The sequence below is a fragment of the Aptenodytes patagonicus genome, chromosome 4, assembly GCF_965638725.1.
Source record: "Aptenodytes patagonicus chromosome 4, bAptPat1.pri.cur, whole genome shotgun sequence".
Lineage (NCBI taxonomy): Eukaryota > Metazoa > Chordata > Aves > Sphenisciformes > Spheniscidae > Aptenodytes > Aptenodytes patagonicus.
Window position 1 is genome coordinate 13537196 of NC_134952.1, and position 21168 is coordinate 13558363.

Here is a 21168-nt window from a genome sequence, read left to right on the forward strand (position 1 = left end):
AGTTTTCTCCTTCACCATGCCACAGTTTTGTCTGCCAAGCTCCACTTGGAAAAATACTCATGCCAGATTATAACATGTTGTCTGGCTAAACAAGGCACATAATGAAAAATAATTTTCATTTAGTACTCGGTCTTTTCAGAAAGCTGTAAAAATATTATTGTAAAATAGGCAAACACCATCCCAGCAAAATTAACCACTTAATCTCCTTGCTCTGATATATAACCAACAGGAGTGAACTCTAAACAAGTCAGAAGCCTGTTTTCCAGATGGCACCACTCACACCAACAGACATCACTCGGGCTTTCCGCTTGCAATAAACAAGAAGTTAAAGGAAAGAGCATGTTGTTTGAAAGAAACATAGTATTCATCCATCTACTACCCCACTGAAATGAATAAAGTTGGGCAAGGCAGTACTTTTCTGTTTCGTCCTGTGCCTTCACATTCATTAACTTCTTTCGCATCAAAATTTCAGCAGCATCAGTCTTGGCTACGGATTTTTTTTCTGTTCAGGCTTTTCTACATGTCGAGTTGAGACCACCACAGATATTTTGGTATACTCTGGATAAATCAATATAGGAGGCACCATCCAGAAGTTAGTGTTTGGTAATTAAGTGGAATTTTACACACCCACACAAAAAAGCAAACTATAGAAAGCAGTTTGCTAAACTGATATAAGCCCTAATAAGAAGAGTGGTTCTCCGGCAGCTTATACAGGCAAAGTGGCTTCCTTTCTCTTCTGCTCCACTTGTGACACATAGGAGCATGGCACAGCTCTGACGCCTTCCACCTCCTGCTCAGATGAATGTTTGTTAGAAAAGAAAACTTATTACAATAGAAAGCTGTAAAGCATTCCAAGTTTGCTTCTTCAACACCAGGATATAGTTACTTTATTGTAATCACATTGCAGATTAACACGTACATACTGTTCTTCGCAAAGATGGTAAAAAAAAGAAAAAAGCAAAATTAAAGATGTGCAGCCTTATGGTCCAACTACCACCTTCACTGAGAAAAGAAAATAAAACGTGCTGGTACTGCAGCAAACTTACTGAAATGTTTGTTCTAACAGAGCTGACTGCCAGGGAAAACAGCTTTCTGCTGTTATTTTCAACCTACTGACCAATCCCTCCCGCCCACTTATCACTTCTATGTACTCTCACATGTGACCTACAAATATAAATAAAAGATAGTTAATTAAAATTTCGTCTGTGGGTTGGTTCTGTAGTTGTAGGGCAAGGGCGGAAAAGCAGGTTGTGGAGTGTTTCGGAGATCAAATTTAGAATAGCTTAGTATCATAGTGTTCCCATAACTGGCAATATTTTTCCTTTGCTTAAAGGATAAGCAAGAGGTTAAATAAAAAGATAAAGCGTGAACGACTCAAGTTTTGTGGCTGACATATCAATTTACTTTCTCATAAAGTATTTAGGTCAGTCCCTTGAAGGTAAAAAGTCCAAAACACAGTCAAAGCGTGTTTTGGAACAGGGATGGAGAACACATACTTTCTTTCAATTCAAGCTCAACACTATAACAAGTACTATACAAGAGTAAACGCACCCACCATAAAAATACCATAAAAAGTGGTGATCTATAACTTATCACCCTTGTTCTCAAGCGTGTTTTTAGTTGGAAAATGTCTTGATGTGTATTCCTCCCACATAAGAGTACTGCAATGGAAATGCTGTCAGTAGAAGCTTTTATTTTCCAGCTTTGCTAAAAACTCTTATCTTTTTAATGTCAAATTTTACTCCGTCTTGAATATAAAAGTTTCCAGAAGAGAGGAACATTCATCTTACAATACTTCATGTATCTTTTATGACAATTAAAATAGGCTTCACTAGCTGTTGTGTGTCAGGTGTGTTTATATAAGCCAATGAAGTCTGTCAGTTATTCAAGGTTCACAAGCACTGCAGTCATTCAAATGACAGGCAAGCGAAAGCACACAAGTTTTAGGTGGCACGTAGCATTCATATAAGAAACAAATTAAGACAGGACAGGGATGTGAAAGCATGGTTAGTACTTAATATTTGGCTGTAGTTCCTACTCTGCCACCAAGACCCTGTGTAAACCTTAGTTCATCAGGCTGCTCTGTGGTTCAGTTCCCGATTTAGTTAATTCTACCTTCAGAGAGATGGGTCACTCAACACAAATTATTCTGTGGATACTGGAACAATGACATTATTAATAAAATGTTAATGTTTTATTTTTATTATTCTGCGTGATTAAGTCTTAAGCTTAAGATATGAAATGATATGGTATCCTTTAATTTTCTTGGTTCCACTCCAAAAAAAAAGTAGAAAAAAAAATTATTTGTGATCTGCAAAGGATGAAGCAGATGTCGTTCCAAGTCTGCTGCATTTATGTCCTCATATTACAGAAAGCATTTGAACCTCTGAAGGGCTGCAGAAATATCCACTTTTGAAATTCAGGCTTTTCATTTAACAGGTTAAAGCTGTCACTTAAAACCTATTTTATTAAAGCACTTACTAAAAAAGACTCAGTACAATGAAATTGATAAAGACCTGTATGCATTTCACAGTCATATACAGCATTTAGAAGAGTAAGCTAAACCTGCATATTATTAGCTGATAGACTTCAAAAGGTGCTATCAAAACATTACTAGAGTAATTTCTGTTTACTAGTAAAAAGTATGTTTTACAACTCCAGGAAAAATACTCAGAATATAGAAGTCTAAACACAGCTGTTTAGTTTTCATCAGCCTGTTTACAACCTACCTATATAAAGACTACTATTTACTTTCTGAAACTTTGCACATTACTTGGCACATTGACATAAAGTAAGATTCCAGCTTTGCTGCTATAGGCTTAAATGGAAATTTAGCATTCATTTCAGCATAGGCAGGCATTTTTACTGTTTCTGTTAGGTTTTGACCAGAAATAGGAAATGTCACGAAAGGAAACATTTCATTATTTTAAAGAATACTATGCAATACTATGTTAATACTATATTAGGATGCAATTATTGTCCCTTACCTCTGAAATTTAGCAATTAAATTGACAAGAAGGCAGTTAATCCATAGTAGGGGATTAGTCCAAGCGAAATTGCAAGATATCACTGCTCAAAATCTTTAAGTCACAAAAGGAAGATGCCATCATTGATTAAATAACATGTATAGGCCTCATCTTTGGACTACATCAAGGATTAAAACCCAACAAACTCTTCAACATTCATACAAGGTTTGAAGAATGGATTTACACAACCTAGATAAGAAATCTTTCCAATGCAAAAGGTTTTATAGACAACCAGAGTACGCTGTGGTTGCTGTAAGATTTTCTTCCCCGTATTCTAGCACAAATCAGTGACAGATGCAATAGATTCCCAACCTTTCCAATACCCTTCACGTATACAACTGAAACATCATGTGTGTATCATTGTAGTTAGGTCGACTTGTTGCAAAATGTCTGATGATATATTTAGCAAAATGTTTTACACACACTTTAGACAAACGTTTCACAAAAAATATTTTAAAAAAATTTTAAATTACACTGTGTATGACACTTCCATTCATGAATTCTAAAATATTTAGAGGCACATAAATAATAATCAGTTCACTTAAGGAAAGATTTTTGTTGCATGTATACATACAGAGTGGATCACACACACACCCCCCCCATATCATATAAAACAACCTCAATTTTCTAAGTGCTCTTCTAACCGCTAGGAATCACTGCCTGCCTTAAAAAAAAAATCTATTAAAGTTATTTCATGCAGAAAGTGTCAATAGAGTGCATGTTGAATAATAAAAGTCTTTGTTGATTTACTTTCCTACCAACACAAACACATTAAAGCTCTCAGCAGAGTGGATTTACCCAGAACAAGGGAGTTTTAGCACCTTGCCTGCTATTATCACCCCCTGGCCAGGTGCACACAGCTCGCTCTTCTTAGGTCACAGCTACAGCACCTGAATTCCAGATAAAACAAGAGGAGAAAGACCATGAACAAGGAATACCAAAGTGAAAAACTGGTATTTTAAAGGATCACAATCTCTTATGCCTTTTGAGCTTAAGATCTTATTTGTTCATGCAGTTATTGGGGGCCAGCCCCGAGACAGTTATGTTATCATGGACAATAAATCATTTTTTACATAAACACAAGCCGGGCACATCCAAGTGCTTTGAACAGTGGAAACCTAATGAGAACAGGATAAAAGGAAAACTGAAAGCAGTTTCTCAGACAGGAAGCAATAACGAAGACAAAGTATTCATTTGAAATATATAAGTTTAAAAGAAATTACAGGTTTTACAAGTGAATGTTAAAGCTGCATGGAAACTCTACCGAACAAAAGATTAATGCCTTAAGCAACACCCACACTAAGTGTACGAAGGAAACCTGTACGCCATACATACTTTATATGATCACGACTACAAGCATTCACTTGGGCTCAGAAAAGAAAGTGACAGGGACGTGCAGGAGGAGGAAGAAAAAACCCATGTGTTGGGGAGAATAAAGGATTTGAGATGACAAGATACGAAACAAGATTTCTGGATTGGCCTTCCCGTTTTATTAGTAGAGCAAGTGTTCCTGAAGTGACTGAAAAAAGTCAGGAAGAGTTAAGCGTACGCACAACACATCTGATACGTTCAGTCCTAGCCAGTGGTAACACTTCCAAGCTCACAGAATACACACCTAGAAAAGTACATAAACATTTTCACCATTTCATGCAAAGATTTGACAGTTGCCGCAGATGAAAATTGCTATCAAGGTGGCCTAGCAAAGTGGGCCAAGCAACGATAAGTAATCAATCTCACAAATGATCTTGCAAATTTTAGGGGTTTTTAAATACAGGATTTTAAATGGAGTTGCCTTGATCTTTTGTTTGAATAAACACAACTAAAACACTGAGAAAAGTAAGAGCAGCAAAAAGGTCAGAAAACAGCAATAATGACCTCAACCTACCTCCCAGAAAGTATCACATTCAAGAATGATATCAAGATAAGATTTAAATACATTTAATAAATAACTTCATGAAGTAACTAATCAGGGAAACCAGAAGACAGAATACAATTTTTGCTTCTAATTCAGCAGTGCACAGAACCTAGTTTAAGAGGATAGTGAGCCACTCTGTAACAGCAAGTTAGATTTAGTACCCAGATAGGAATGTCAAGCAAAAAATCTGCTACAGTCGTATTTAGAAGCAAAGCCAGATTGGAAGAAAAGAGGAGAAAAAGTTCTTAGAAATAAGAACGCATCCTTGTAAAGCTAAGGTCATGCCAAACCAAAGAAAAATAGAAAAACAATGAATTTAAAACATATACCATGATAAATCAAGAGAAAAAGGTCTGGAGAACAACTCAATGCAGAATCTGTTACTACATTGTATGCCTTTTTCAAGCACACAAGGAGCATCAAGCTTAGCAGATTATGGGACCTACAGACACTTCAAGGGCAATTGAGTATTTGAAAAAACAGAAGGCTGCAGTAAAATAGATCTACTAAAACATGGGTTTTTTTTTCACCGCCTGGGAATAGCATTGAGAAGCTCCTGTGCAGCAGTCTCAAACATCTTCTTTTAAAAAGAAGCTATGATTTCTTTTAATTGTGTTTAAAACTGTAGTTTCTCTTAGTTGTTTATCCAAGTGTTCTATTGAAGTATATACTGCAGTGTGTAGCCTCTCACTTAAAACTGAGAAATGGAAATCTGCAAGTACGATACCAGAGGGATCCATGATAACAGAGACCATTAAATCTGATACCCATACAAGGCAAATTCATAGAAGAAAAAAAAAAATCATAAGCCTGTGGAGGGGGCAAAAAAAGATATACTGGGTAAAATCAGCAGATCTTGTGTAAAAAGCCTTGACATAGATGTCCCTGAAGGAGTCAAAGGGTTGGAGGACAGGCAGATCCAGCTGGTATTTCTATCTCCAAAGGCAGTCAGTAAGGCTTCTCACAGAAGTCCTCTAAACAAATTAGAACGTAGGCTGTTACATGGGTAAGTAAGAGATTAAGAAATAAAAAACAAAGAATAGCTCACTTTCTCCCAGAAGAAAGAGTATCAGTTTAGACACGCAGGGATATACAATAAAGCCTCTATTATTCAATGCATTTATGTGTGAATAAAAAAAAAAGGGGGGGCTAACATGGACATGAGAAAGTCTATTGATGATCCTGTGTTATTCAGGCCAAAAAAACCCACCTCAGAATCGATTACTACAAAAAAAACCCCACCAACCAAGCCAAACCCAAACAACCAAACCCAAACAAAACCTGAAGAAGGATTTCATGACTGATTAAGTGACAAAAGGCCAGATGAAATGCAGTAAATGCAAAACAAGACGACACCTTATCATTGTACACACAGTGATAAGCTCTGAACTATTACCACTCAGAATAAAACCTTGGAGCTGTAACAGACTGTTATGAAAAAAACCAGCTCAGTGCTAGTAAGACACTATTATCGGGGCTTGTTAACCTGGGGAGGAAACTGAGGAGAATGACACTAGACATATGAAGAATTTGCAAAATGGAGAAGGTAGAGACTATTCAATGTCTTACCAAATCCACAACCTAAAGAGCATCAACAGGTTAAAAGTATTTAGCCAATGCCAAATACGAGTTTAAAAAGCAACTGGACAAACCAAGGGGAGAAGAAAAATCCCAGAAACGAAGATCTCGCCACTGAGCAAGGAAGTCTCTAGGCTGCAAGGTGCTAAAGAATAATATTCTGAGAAGGAAACAGCTGCCATTGAACACCTTTAACATCTCAGTAAAATATGAATAATTCAAATAAGGACAGCACTAGCACTGTATTTAGAAAAAGCTCCCTGACTCTAACAGGCATGCTGTAAATAATAGCGTAAAGGATTTTCATGAAAAAAGATAACAAGAATCTTGAACCTGAAAAAGTCTGTCACCATTCAGGTCCTCCAATATTATTCCTGAGCATTGATAGCAACTTCTGTGATCCTTCACACACAGTTCACAAACTGTTAACACTCCAGTGTTAGTTCAGGTAGGAGAAGAAAAAGCTAGATGGCATCCAGAGGAAGAACTGCACTTCGTATTTTCATCAGCTTTATCCAGTAAGCTCTCTACTTAATGTTTTGTACTTATAAAAAGTCACAGGATGTCAAGCATTTCCCTCCGCTCCATGTTATTAACTGACAAGAGTAATTTACATGTTTGATTAAGAGTAGTGTGGAACAAGCTTTCATCCACAGGTCCTTCCACCAGCTAAATCACTGGGGTGGGAGCAGGGAGGGAAGAATGTCATCTTTGACATTAGATCTTCTCCCACACGTGAACAAATTCTCCATACACCATGAAGTGTACTGATGTCTGAACTGATCTTTGTCACATTGCACAGCACTGTACTTACTGGAAGCTTCAGGCATACATCAGTTTACTGCTTTAGCAAGAAGGCCTTACTGTAATTGAATCTGGAAGGAAGTACCGTCTGAATTACAAAGAAAACTACTTGCTTTTACTTTGAGAGGATACTAGTATGAATAACCTATGTTCGCTGCTCAGCTCCACCCCTCCCACCGTGCTCCACAAGGTAAGGTGAACAAATGTGCAGCTGGAGACAGACGTGACACAGAAAAGACAGATATAGGATTAGTTACTGTACTTGAAAAAGCCTTTTCCATGACTTTCGTTATGATGAACTTGAAGCTGGATTTTTATTTTATCTTTTATGCCTAGATTTCCACAAAAACATGCCTCTGAAGTGCAACATGTAAAGCGTGTCGCTTACTTAGAATAAAAGTGCCTAAGTAGTACTTGCAGATAGAGTCAAACTGTTCTAGTATCATTAAGTTCAGAGTTATAACTGCACTCTGTGCCACAAACTTCATCAGGGAAACTAGAGTTTATATTAAACTGTAGCTATCTGACCCAGCACTGGATTTGCTTGAAAAAGAAACAGCTAGTAACAGCTCAAAAACATGCTACAAATCCTGTCCTAAAGGAAGTCAGGGTGGTGCACAGAAAGGATACGTATCACCTTAATTATTAACATAAACATCCACAAAGAAAGTCAGCTTGCTGGAAGCCCGTCATTTTTTAACATTCTTTTTTCATCCTCAGTTTGCATTTAAGGACCCTAAAATGTGTTCTCTGTCCCCTGGATTTCAATGCCTTCTGTAGAATAAAGCTAAAATTAACTAAAAGACTAAGGCGTCTTAAAAAAACCAAGCATGCATCTGCTAAAGACAACCCACCTGCAAAAACTCTGTATTGCAGACTGCTTTGAAGCGTTGGCATCTTTCGGCTCTGGCCAACTGAATGGGATTCTCAAACCACTGTTCTAAGGGAATTCTGTCTCCTCCTTTCATCGGTCTTGCTCTCTATTCCTCCAATATTTACCTTTGCTAGGGTTACAGTCAGAAAGAGAAGCTGTTATAGCTTCTTATGAAGTCAGTAGAAGTCTTGCTACAGAGTTCAAAACTATGATAGGACTGTATTGTAATCGTCTGGTCTTTTTGGGCTACTTAAAAAAAAAAAGAAACAAAGCATGACTAAAGCATCAGAAATAATAGCCTGTCACCAAAGTGAAGCAGTTAATTTATGTTAGGAGACAGAATGAATTTACTTTAAGAAGTTCACAAATTAATACACAAGCTATAGAATACAATTTTCTTGCAGATTCTCAGCAATAGCTCATTTGCTAATACAAAGAAAATTTTACAGTGTTGAAATCTGAAGATTTTGTAACATTAGGTAGGAAGCCAGCAACAAGAATGCATGCACATACAAAGTAAGTAATGCAGGCGTATTTGTTCAAGCAATAAATAGTCAAGGAAAAAGTAGGAAAACAGAAGCTTAAGGGCATGCCTGCCCAGGGATATCAACCAAAACCGATATACACAAACACATTTTGTGAAAAATCTCCCTAGAAGGTATTTCTTTTGGAGTCACGTCCTATATAATAGCTCCAGTCCATTTTGGAAGTGTATGGTGGCAATTCTGATACAGTGTTACACAGGATTTTTTGCAGGAAAAGCTCCTTCTGTAAGCATAAATCTGGTAAGTTTATCAAAACCCAACAAATTCAAAATTTTCAGGGAACAGTGCACAGCTTTTTATTACAGATTTTGTTTTCACTATGAAACAAGCTTTCTAGAATCTCAGACGCACTTAGGAGCAAAGGCGTACACATTAGTGACAAAATAAAAAATCCTTTCACTTGCTAGAAGATGCTATGTAAGCATATCTCCAAAGTGAAAGGTGTTCAATTTCTTTCTTTCAGGAAAAAGATTTAAACTGTTCATCCACAGGTAAATTGTCTATTATCAATGTGCTTTTAGAAAAAGTTGATCTGTACATTTTGTAACAAAAATTAAGGATCTAATAGCTTTTGTGTGTCACTGGATTGTACTGTTGAGCTTTCAATGTTCAGTGGAGCCAGTTTGACTCTCTAGAGAAATCCTCCTACTCACTTTCCACAAGCTCCAAAAGTTCACTGGTATTGTGTGCAGTACCTATGTAGGAGTAAAGTTTCTGGAAAGACTGACATTCCACTTAAAAGCAGGCATTAAGCATCACGTCATAAACACGATTTGTACATATAGAATATAATGACACAAACAGAGGAACTGACTGGAGAGGGAGAAGTATATTGTACAAGCGTCATTGTTTTGATAAATGGTTTTATTAACCTTAGATGCTTATTTGCTCATCCATGAATGTTGAATCCTTGCATCCATTCAAAAGCCTCCTGGATTCTTATCTTAACTGCAAAGTAAGGGCTTGGTACAATAAAGAGTACACTGCATGTTTTTCTTCTATGTACTTGAGCTTCCATGGTGAGATCTTAAGGTGGTCCTACTTGCCCCAAGAACAATTAAAAACATTTACATTAGCATACATCGCCAAGCATTCTATTTTTAAAGGTGATAACAGGGATGGGAGTTAGGGGAATAACATTTGTTTACAGAGGTGTTGAAGTCTAGGACTCAACTCTGCTTTCTCTGGAAGCAGCAATGCATTTGTAGATAGGATAATAGTCTTAGTCATACCACAATTGCAAGTCATCAAATAGCATTAAATTGAAAAGGGAACACTTCTGTACCCCCACAAAATGAAGGCAAATTGTCAGGAAAGCAATAAAAAAAAAAAAAGCACGTAGGTGGAAGACTAAGAGTGATGGTATTATAGAGACTATAAATTTTAAAAGTGGAGGGAAAACTATTCTTAAAAGGTTTTTCTTTCTAGCATAGCTATTAATGTACAACGATCATTTAAAGTCATTAAAATAATTTTACACACAACTGAGACAGCCCTGCTGCTTCTTTATGCAGGCATCTCTGATTAAATCCTTTATGGATGAGCTGGGATAAATCTAACATGTTCCAAAACTGGAGAGTTAAAAATAAATAAGCTTTTTGTCATTTCTCAGTTGATAATCATCATTATCAACCCTCCCCACCAAAAAAAAAAAAAAAAAAAAAAAGAGAAAGAAAAATGCAACCTTTAGAAAAGCATTGCGATAAAGAGTTGAGATCATGTGCCTCACCAAGGCCACATATTTTTGTAGGTGAAGACCTGAAGTTATCATAACAACCTGCGCGATGCTCAGTGGAATTTCAGCAATTGTGCAGCGGAGGCTCCAGACACAGACACTGTAGCAGTTCATTAGCTTACCGTCAAAATAGAGTGGCCCTTAAAAACGACCAACCCCAATTGTTTTGCAAGTCTGCAGTGCCTTATTACCTTGCTTAGTAAGCACTTCTAATAATTAACTGACTTTGCAAAGGATTGATTTTATTTCTCAGTTTACCGTTTCCAGTCTCACCACCTAACTTTCACAATGAAGAGGGCCTTCTATGGCTGCAAGGGGCCCTCTAACAGCACAACAGTTTCAAGTATCTCCTTGATTATTGTAGTGTAACAGGGATTTGTTGCAGTTTTATTTGAAGATGAATGTACAGATATTAGGTACTTCCAAATGCTTTCCTCCAAAGCCACTGCAAAATATCTACAGAGATTAGCAGTTCTTGCTGCTGATGAATGCAGATGCGTCATATTAGAAAGCTGGTTCAGATGAGGAATGTACTTTTAACTTTCCAACTGTTCCCATTTAATGCATTTTGTGTGCACAGTGGAACATGCATACTGGATTCCTTTTGGAGGAAACAAAATTGAAAGATTGTATTCCAAATGCTAGATTAAATTTTTAAATGTGTACAATAGGAACGATTTACAGAGCTATTCCTATTTCACTACATGATTTACCAATGTGAATACGGCTCTTCCCTTTCTATTCTTCATCTGCTCGTTTCTATCCCTCTAACACCCTGCAGCTATGCTAGAACATTTTGTTATCATAAATGAACACAGATTAGGAAATCGATCCACCTGAAAAATAACGGGGGAAGATTGAGCTAGGGTAGTTCCCTTAATCTGGTTCATTGTGCAAACACAAAAATTGTTATCAGCTGAAGAAAACATTTATGCGTTTCAAATGGTGAAAGAGGCAAAGATGGAGAATCTTTCCTCAAATAAATGGGTGTCCAATCCTAGTCCCATGTATGGTAAACACACCAGCATGTTATTGACAACAATAGCAGCAGACCTGAAAAAGCCAATTCTCATTGTTCTGTACTGACTATGACTATGTCCCAAAATTTTATTTGAAAATAGTCATTAACTTTTGTTTGGATAGAATCCTTTCTCTCCCACAGCAATGCTTAACAAATGAGCTTTCCAGGAGCCTGAGTAATTACAGGTAAAGTTTGAAGGGGCATTAATAAACTGACAGATAAATTGTTAAGTAATTAATATTTCAAGGCATAATCCTCCTCTTCTAACAATCAAAGATTTTTCTGAGATTTCTTCAAGCTTTGCACAAACATTTCACTTTGCTTCAAGAGTTAGTCTGTACAAGCAAACTGCCAGAAAATGAAGACACAGAAGTGCTAAAATAGAGCTTTGAAGCAAAGGTTAACACTCGGAAAATATTTGTAAGTTAGAGAGGTTCCCTATTTGTTAGCTACCATTTAGCAATGTGTTTGAGACGCACTGTTGTACATTGTTACAATGCGCTGTAAACTGTTCAGAAGAATTTTTTTGTACTATTTATAACTTCTAAGTCATGCAATTTATAAAATAATTCTCTTCCAAGAGATACAAAAAAACTCGTAATCTTCCTAAGTACAAGCAGAACTCCACACATCTACAAACAAAACGTAAGAAATTGATTTCTGTCTGCAGAGCTCTCAGTACAAATACCTTCCCCATATGTTCTCAATTCTAGAGCAATAGATTTGTACGTATTTCCTTTACAGCAAAACATGGACAAAACAAAAATTAGTTCCTTAACCAGATATATTTCTTCAAGCACTGCAACTTAGCTTTCCAACACTCTCAAAGCTTCCCAAACTCTCACCTTTGAATTCCTACCCGATTCCTCCTCTCCAACCTTACTGGCTAGCAAATGTACATGAATGATGCAAAAAAAGAAATAAAATCTGTTTCATCCACATATAAAAAATTATCACCTTCACATTGCCTCCCAGATTTCTCTGTTATCCTAGGATGTCCTCTTTTACCTGCTGACTGGCAGACAGTCAATTTTTAAGACAGACGCTTTACATGCTTGGAAGTACTTTAAGCATTACAAGAAACGGTAACACCTCCAGATAACCTGCAGCACAATAAATATTCACCTAGGGTGAGAGTCGATCCGGTTCAAGTTACCATTATAGCTGACTTGAAGCGGTTACTTTAATCCAGACATCCCAGGGAAGTATCCGATCACTATCGTATTGTGAGAAGTTTCTCTCAATTCTGCTTTCTTTTCATCTGAATCAAAAGTGAAACATCCACTGGGCCACAGAAAGCTACTTTCTAGCTCAGCAATACAGACCGCTTACCTGGAGTGTGGGTTCATGCGTCTGTTCCAAAGACGTTACATTAATAACAACAGTATTCAGATACTCACATGCTGACTAAGTGAACATGCTGACGGTGCTTTTTTCATCGCTCTGCTCTGTGTACACAGAGGAAACGGTTCCACTAGCAAGAATGATGTTTTTAAGCCTATTTGGAAAAGCTGGTGTTGGGACCTGCAGAGCTCTCATCTGAGCAATTTCTTTTTGCATTGCTTTAGGGCTGTATCTGAAGGAAGGATGGTGCATAGAGCAGATGAAATACAGATGCCAAAAAGGGGTATGTAGCAGCTGGACAGAAACTGAGGGGCCTGTGCACCTGGGAAGCATAAAAGTGTCTTAGGAGATTTGAGTCTTACTCTGCTTCAACAAACTTCACCAGGCTTCATTAGCAAGCAGCCACTGCTCTTCCTTGCTACACACCACGTTCCTCTTGGCACAGACTACTAAAATAATGGCAGAACTTTTTTGTATAAGCAATTGGCAACTCTCCTGTAATTTGCTTACATGAATACTGATGACTCAATGGTTTTAAAATTTCAGAAGCCCTAATTAGTAGTGTATATGCTTTGCTCACTAATAAACTTCCTGTCCAGGAACATCCATGAAAGAGTAACATTTTTTTAAAAAAAAATTATTTATTTTTAAACATGAGAGTTGATGTATTGATATTCATTCCATTCCTATCACATAAACAAAAACAATAACTTATATAGGCAGAAGTTTTTTAGAGAATGCAACAACTTTGGGTAGAAATAGGAACACCCTCCTTTTTTTAAAGCAATAGAAACAATATCTACAAATCATCTCAAGCTCAACAACTGAATATTGTTTTCTTCATTAAATCCAGATTTGATTTGCACAATAAATTCTCAAAGCACTGTTGCCTCCCATTGTGAAATGAATTATACAAGGAATAAACAAAACCACTATCTAATGATACATTAGCAGAAGAAAGATTGAAGAACTGCTACGAAAAAACCCATAGTATAGGATTTTGATCCAAATGAAGTACCTGGGCAGCTGAGGATGTGTGTGTGCTTAAGTGCTTTACTGGGTCAGAGCCAGGGCATTCATTAATTTGCTGGATTATACTGCAAGATATGGATCATGATGCAGGAGTAGGAGATGGGCGTTTCCAGGAAATAAATTACTTAACGTTCATGTTGATGCTATAGCCTTACACAGCATATATAAGTAGAGAATGGAAGATAAAGCACAGATCAGAAATACAGATACATTGGCAAGAATATTTCAAGAATCACCAAATGGTTGAGGTTTGAAGGGACCTCTGGAGGTCATCTGCTCCAAACCCCCTGCTCAGGCAGGGTCACCTACAGCCGGTTGCCCAGGATCATGTCCAGATGGCTTTTGAGTATCTCCAAGGATGGAGACTCCACGACCTCTCTGAGCAACCTGTCCTAGTGCTTGGTCACCCTCACAGTAAAAAAGAAAAAAAAAAAAAAAAAAAAAAAAAGTGTTTCCTGACGTTCAGAGGGAACCTCCCGTATTTCAGTTTGTGCTCACTGCCTCTGGTCCCGTCACTGGGCACCACTGGAAAGAGCCAGGCTCCATCCTCTTTGCACCCTCCCTTCAGGTATTTCTATACCTTGGTAAGATCCCCCTGAGCCTTCTCTTCTTCAGGCTGAACAGTCCCAGCTCTCTCAGCCTTTCCTCATAGGGAGAGATGCTCTAGCCCCTTCATCATCTTAGTGGCCCTTTGTTAAACTCTCTCCAGCCTGTCCATGTCTCTTGTACTGGGGAGCCCAGAACTGGACACAGTACCCCAGGTGTGGCCTCACCAGTGCTGAGTAGGTCACCTCCCCCCACCTGCTGGCAATGCTTTGTCTAATGCAGCTGAAGATACCAGTAACCTTCTTTGTGGGAAGGGCACATGGGCATGTGGTAGATATCTTGAAAGGCGGTTTTACCTCAAGCCTAATATTTGAGATGGACATTGTACATCTCCCCTTCTCCAACAGAAATTATAGCTGGTTTATTAAAAATTAAGTTACTTCTATTACAAATTTAAGTTTGTAGAATTTTGTGCAAGATATTTAAGTCACCAATAAAGAGAAGTGTTCTACATGTTTAATATTTATTGAGATAGCTTTCTGTACAGCAATGTGCTGGTTTTTCTGTCCTCTTTTACATCATTCAGAGTTACAGTCATCATCATAGTGACACAGAGAGAGTATTCAAAGTAACTGACTTCTTAATCTTCCAAGAAGTCGGAACAGCCCTTCCCAGAACATTTGTTCTAGCACATATGTCCTTTCATACAACCAGACCACAACATGTCATGGCTAAGAGACCAGATCCTTCACTCTTCTTAGATCCATCAGCAACTTGAATGTTATTTATTGGTAAAGGCTCTAGTGATTCCAAGGAATACCTTCTCTATCAGTTTAAATATTTTGAAAATTGCTGAAGTGCCAATTTTCTGTTTGAGCCATCACTTTTTTCATATTTGTTTCCATATGCACATACGTGAGACTGAATTTGCACTTCTATTTGTACTTTTCTGAAGTCCTACTAAAATCCCCGGTTTTAAGTTCTGATGACCAGCGCCGCTGTGGGTGGAAGAAAAATTCTCTGCTTCCTTTCTTTTAAATGAGTTTTCAGTTCTAGAAACTGTTAGTATTATGACAAATGACATAATCCAAAATAACCGTAGAAGAAAATACCAGATGAAGAAACATGATCTTATCAAACACATTTGCTATCTAAATCCACTAAAATCTTGGTTGTTACAGACTCCAGCATGACACAATGGCAATAGTAGCTCATTCTGCAGCATTAAATACTTGCGTATATTAAGATGGGGATGGAAAGGGCAATGACAGTGGCACCAGGCACTGAGAAGATTTTCATGGGAAGAGATTTAAAGTAATCAGGAATGAATCACAACTGAAATGGAGAAATACATCAATGCTCGAAAGTCCTCTTTTATAGGGGCACAAACAAAAGTGTCTATAATACAAAACTGCATAGGGATTATTAGTAAATACACAGGCCTGTAAAGAGAACTCAGATAAAACTGAGTATGATTTTAAAAGTCCAATATTTATATGGAATAAGAAAATCTCCAAATGAGCTAGAGAAGAATACCTGACAGAATCTCTGTGTAAAACACCACTAGATTGATAGCTTGTATTAATTTTCAGACTCTTGCATGAATGTGGGCACCAACAACAGAAACCTGTTTTCCTCTTTCAAATCATATGACAAAGCCCAAGATAACTCCATACCATATTCCTAATATTGTTGCTATTCTTTCCCTGTTGAAGCTTACTAAGAAACTGGAGAATGGAGAAAGGAAGAAAACATACCTGTTAGCACTGATCCTAAATTAATAATCATGTAATTAACGTTAGAAGTGTCAATTCTCCACCATCTCTGAATTCTTTTACAGGTGGGCGAGATGACAAAGTTGGTAATGATACACTGAGGCATGTTAGAAATTCAGGTATCCATAAAAATTCTCCTCCATCTGGAACGTGCCTTTTAGTAACAAGGAACCCAGAAGGTTCCAACAGTCAATTCTGAATTAGGTGCAAACAGTAGATGTGCTAACACAGCCACAATATTGGCCTGAACTACGTGCAGAGCTCAGCTGCATCCGATACATGCCATGTAGATATTCACACATTTAATGATTTTAAACTCTTGGATAGCCTTATTACCTTCAATAGAGTGACTCATATTTATGAATGTAAGGGCATGCACATAAGCAGTTTCAGAATCAAAAGTCCAATTTTAAAGAAAGTTAAAGAGCAGTAATCCTGCTAGACCTCAAACATACGACTTTCTTGCACAAGTGTTAGATTACAAACTGAATTTAAAACTGGAATTCAGCAGCTGAATACAGGAGCCAGATATTTTTCTTTCTACCTTTTGCACGAGACATTTCTCTTACCCCATCAGTTTTCACAATCTTTGAAACTCAATGGGTTCGCACTGAGGGGGGTGGGGGGGGAAGTATCATTCTGTCTTTCAAAGTGTATCATGATTCTTAATCCAACTTCTTATCTGCCTGCTAATCCTAACTTAATTTCTGTCACTCTGGTTTCATATATCAGCTTATTATTCCCTCAGTCTACATTACAGTAGTATCTATTCATCTATATTAGAATTCATATTAAAGCTATAGTTAGCATGTGATCTAGCCAACTAAAAAAATTGAATCGAAACCTTAATATTATGCTAAATTACATTTAATTCTTCCTGCCAATTTTTCAAACAAACTTCCTTCCTGTTGCTCTGTACACATAACAAAAATTGGGTGGGAAAACTCAAAAATATGCACAAAGTAAGATGCAGAGGAAAAGTCTCCTCCACAACAACAGGTTAAGAGAAATTGGAGAAATTTATTTTCCTACTTTACAGTGTCTCTTTAAACAGAGTTTAAAATACATACACACACAATAATCTCCGAATGTTTAACATAAGCCAATTTTGCATAAAAATTGCTTTCATACTTACCATTTTTTCCAGCTTTCTCCCTGCTATGGGAGTAGCCAGGAACTGAAGAAGAAAAAGTTGCAGTACCTCCTGAAGATGGTCCAGCTTTCTGATTGTTCTCACTATGGTCCACAGCAGCAGCATTGAGCTGGGACCTTCCAAGATGCAGCTGGGGGTGAGAGGGACTTGAGGAGGGATCAGGATCTGAATTCATTTTAGCTGCAAAAGAGGAGAGTAATGATTAATTATCAGATAGTAGGGTTACAACGTAAAACCAGAGTAAAAATTTAAAATCTGAATATATTTATATAATTTGTTGAACAAAAAGCCTAGAAAAGGGCAAGAAGACTGATAGCAACTTCAAGATGTATTTATACATTCTTCAATAATTCCAAGCATGAGCACCTATTGTTGAATAAGACTGACCATATATAGCATTGTGCCAGAATAGTGACTGCCTTTTTTCTTAACTAAATAAGAATTGACTTTCAAGTGTAGATAAGTGCTGAAGTTAATGACTCAGTCCTGAAAATACTGCACATAAATAACTTCTTTGAATCCGATGTTCTACTATCACAAGCAAAGACCAGCCCCTAACTTTTTATGAAACAGTATTGACATGTCTATAATGATAGAAAAATTCACTTCACATCAGGCGCCTGGTTCACAGCCACCACCTAATCAGGCGACAGAGAAAGACAAGAAAGATGGCAAAGGAGGAGAAGGTGTAGAACTCTGCTACTGGAAATGAGGAGAAGGACACCACTAAAAATGCTCTTTATAAACACTTCCAATTGAAATACACACGATCCAAAATAAGCTGACTCTATTTACTACTAAACTACTATGCAATTTTATAAAAAGTAGTATTTATACAAAAAACCACTAAGGCAGGGAGGGAAAGGCCTTACAACTCCTTACAAGAGAAGGCCTTTTAACTTCCACTGTAAGCCTCTCCTAAACGATGAGGGGATCTCTGTTCTATAGTAAAAAGTTCCTTAATTCAGTAAACATTTATGAAAGTGCTTACTGAAAGCTTAGCTTTTACAAGACAGGAAGTAGCAAGGTATGCATGTACTGCCCCACTGTAACACGTAGTAACTCTTGCTGCTTAAGAGCAGCTTCCCTATAGTTAAGCAATTCACAAGGAACATTGTTAGGTGTCTGGCTACAAACTATATTTTTTAATTCTGTATGTTCAGAATACTGACCTAAAGATGTCCTTGTAAAGATGAAAGTAGTACAGCCAAAATCAAAGATACAATACCTAACTCAGCCAACAACTACTTCTACTTAGAGAACACTAAAACCACAACAGGATGCCAAAAGTACCAGCAATATTACCATCATTAAACATATTCTGTGCAATTTAGACAACTTGCTTGCTAAAATTAAGCTTCCCTAAGCCAGAAAATATTTTACTGATACAAGTAAATGCATTTCTGTATTAAGTTTCTACATCAAGTTATAAATAAACCGACACAGTTCAGTTCAACCTTTGTACAGTCCTAGGAAAACACAAGAGATTAAAATACTTTCCCAGTAAACCAGCATGAGTATTTTTAACCATTATACAATCACAAAAGTTACTTTGCATCTGGTTTTAAACTTGACCTTAGCGCTTTGAAAGAGAGACGAGTAAGAGAAGACAGGCTGAGGCTCCAGCCTAGCCAGCAGCGGCGGAGGATGCCTTGCACAGCGAGGCTCCAGCTCTTTTGGGGCGGACCCCTTCCAGAAAGGGGAACTGGGCAACAAAGGCATCTCTCCAATACACGTGCGATGAACAGGAAAACACTTACCTCGGTGTTAGTTAGCCAGCAAAAAAACACGCCCATCCCAAAAGTCACTCTGCACTTGTCCTATAAAGGACACCACCAAGTTTCCCTACTGCAGGCTTAGGCGTGAGCAGAAGCGAGCCCTCAGATTTGATTTTAGCATTTTTTCTAAAAGCCTGGGAACAGGAGGCAGGGTAAGGCTTTCGGGGAGCCCGGGCTTGCCTAGAAGCCAGCCGGCGCTGCAGGAGGAGCTGGGGGCCACCCGCGGGCCCGCGCCGCTTCGGGACGCCCGGCCGGCCGCGCCTCGCTGCCGGCGGTGACTCTGCAACTACCGCTCCCGGCGGGCGGGACGGGACGGGAGACCCAGAGTTTACTCGACCTCGTTCCCCGCGAGGTCGGAGGGTGCCCGGGCGGCGGCTGCCACCCCGGAAGGCCGGGAAGCCCCGGCGCGCAGCCGGAGCACGGCGGGGGGCGGGAGGGAGGCCGGCAGCTCGGGCCGTCCTGCCTGAGGGTCCCCGCCCCAGACGCTCACCGAACCCGACAGGGCGAAGTCACCAGCACAGACTCCCAGCAGCAAGTTTCCCCCGCAGCTCCGCAGGCGGCTGGGCGCCAAGTAGGGCCCCACTGGGAGCCCGCAGCACTACGGGGCGGCCCCGGCCCGCCCACCGGCCGCGGCCCCCTCCCCTCCCCGCCGCGCTGTGCTGAGGGGGCAGCGCCGCTGTCACTCACCGCCCGCCGCTCCCCGGGGAGGCCTTCGCAGCTGCCGGGCGGGGCCGGCGGGAGGGGGAGGAGAAGGAGGAGGAGGAGACGGAGGCGGGCCGCGGCGGGCCGGCGGGTAGCGGTAGGGGAAGTGGGCATTGCTGGGGCGGCCGAGACAGAGCGATGTGCGCAGCCTCTTCCTGCGCTGCGGCAGCGGGCTGGGGGCGGCTGCCCGCCGGTGGGGGACGGAGCGGGGGTGGGTATCTTGACGGGGGCGGCCGGGGCGGGCTCGGGCAGCTTCAAAATGGCAGTGCGGGGTGTCAGGGGCGGTGCTCGCCCTCAGGAGAGGGTCCGCGGGGCGGTCGCTGTGAAGCGGCTTCTGGCGGGCCGTGACGTGGGGGCGGCCTGGAAGCGGCGGAGCCGGGCCGCCAGTGCTGAGGGTGGGACGCCGCCCCGAGCGGTCAACGAGTGTCGGGGGAGGCGCCTGGCAGCTTCCCCCGGCATCGGCCCTGAGTTGTCCGAGGTGCGGATAAAGCTCTTCTCCTTCTGGGGAACAGCAGGAAGGGCTTGGGCCAGCTCTGCCGATGTGCCTCGTGTTCGCGAACGTGGAGGCCGGCAGGGGTTGGTGCCCTGTCAGCCGGGGTGGGCTAAACCGGCTTCCCCCGAGCCTGAGAGGGGGCACCTTCCCCCTTACGCAGTGTTCCTCCGTAGAGAGCAAGAGGAGTGAAAAGAAGGGGAAAAAAGGGTGGTAATGTAGTAACTAGTTATCTCTAACTTACTGCTACATACACTTGTACTTCTGCCGCATACATGGAAAGCTCCTGGGCTGGTAGTGAGCTGTAAACTTAGCTGCAAGTGTTGCTGTTGTATTGGTAGTAAACTTAATTCTTTTTTGAAATAATACATTACTTTTCATTCTTGAGCTACTTTAAAATAAATAAATAAATAAATAAACAGATCAAGGTCCCTACACGGTACTGTGAATAGCTTCTAATTAGAAAAAACCCCAACCTCACAAACTCAAAATAGGATATTAAATTTAAACTTCAGCCATTCATGTGAGTAATGTAGTCACTTAGGTTGATTTTTCACAAGTTCCAAGTTTGCAGCAGATCATGGGGAGCTACGATATGTTTCATTTTTAGAATGTCGGTTAGATCCCACTTGTTGATGTCACGGCATGTTGGCTTTTTTGATCCCCAAACAAAAATGTGGTCCCCAGCATCCTTACTATTTCCTTGCCTTGGAAGTCATAACAAAATTCTTCCTTTTACCTAAAATAAGTTTCAGCAAACATGAAATTAAGCTTGTTTACTTCAAATTAAAATAAAATTTGGAAAACAGATTTTTAAGAAAATCACTTGAAGTCTGAGTCTAATATGGTT

General features: G+C 39.6%; 1 protein-coding gene across 3 annotated transcripts in view; it reads right to left on the minus strand.

Moving 5' to 3' along the window:
* WFS1 (wolframin ER transmembrane glycoprotein) overlaps positions 1-19833 on the minus strand; it is a 36560-nt gene extending 16727 nt beyond the window's left edge. The window contains exons 1-2 of one of the 3 annotated variants that reach the window (XM_076335912.1): positions 19814-19833; positions 17331-17528 (exon numbers count right to left, since the gene is read on the minus strand). In XM_076335912.1, coding sequence (XP_076192027.1) covers positions 17331-17523 — 193 coding nt within the window. In that variant the 5' untranslated portion in view covers positions 17524-17528; positions 19814-19833. Of the gene's footprint in view, positions 1-17330; positions 17529-19108; positions 19397-19616; positions 19739-19813 lie in introns of those variants that run through there. The other 2 variants (XM_076335910.1, XM_076335911.1) reach the window with 2 other exon arrangements.
* Positions 19834-21168: the final 1335 nt, after the last annotated feature.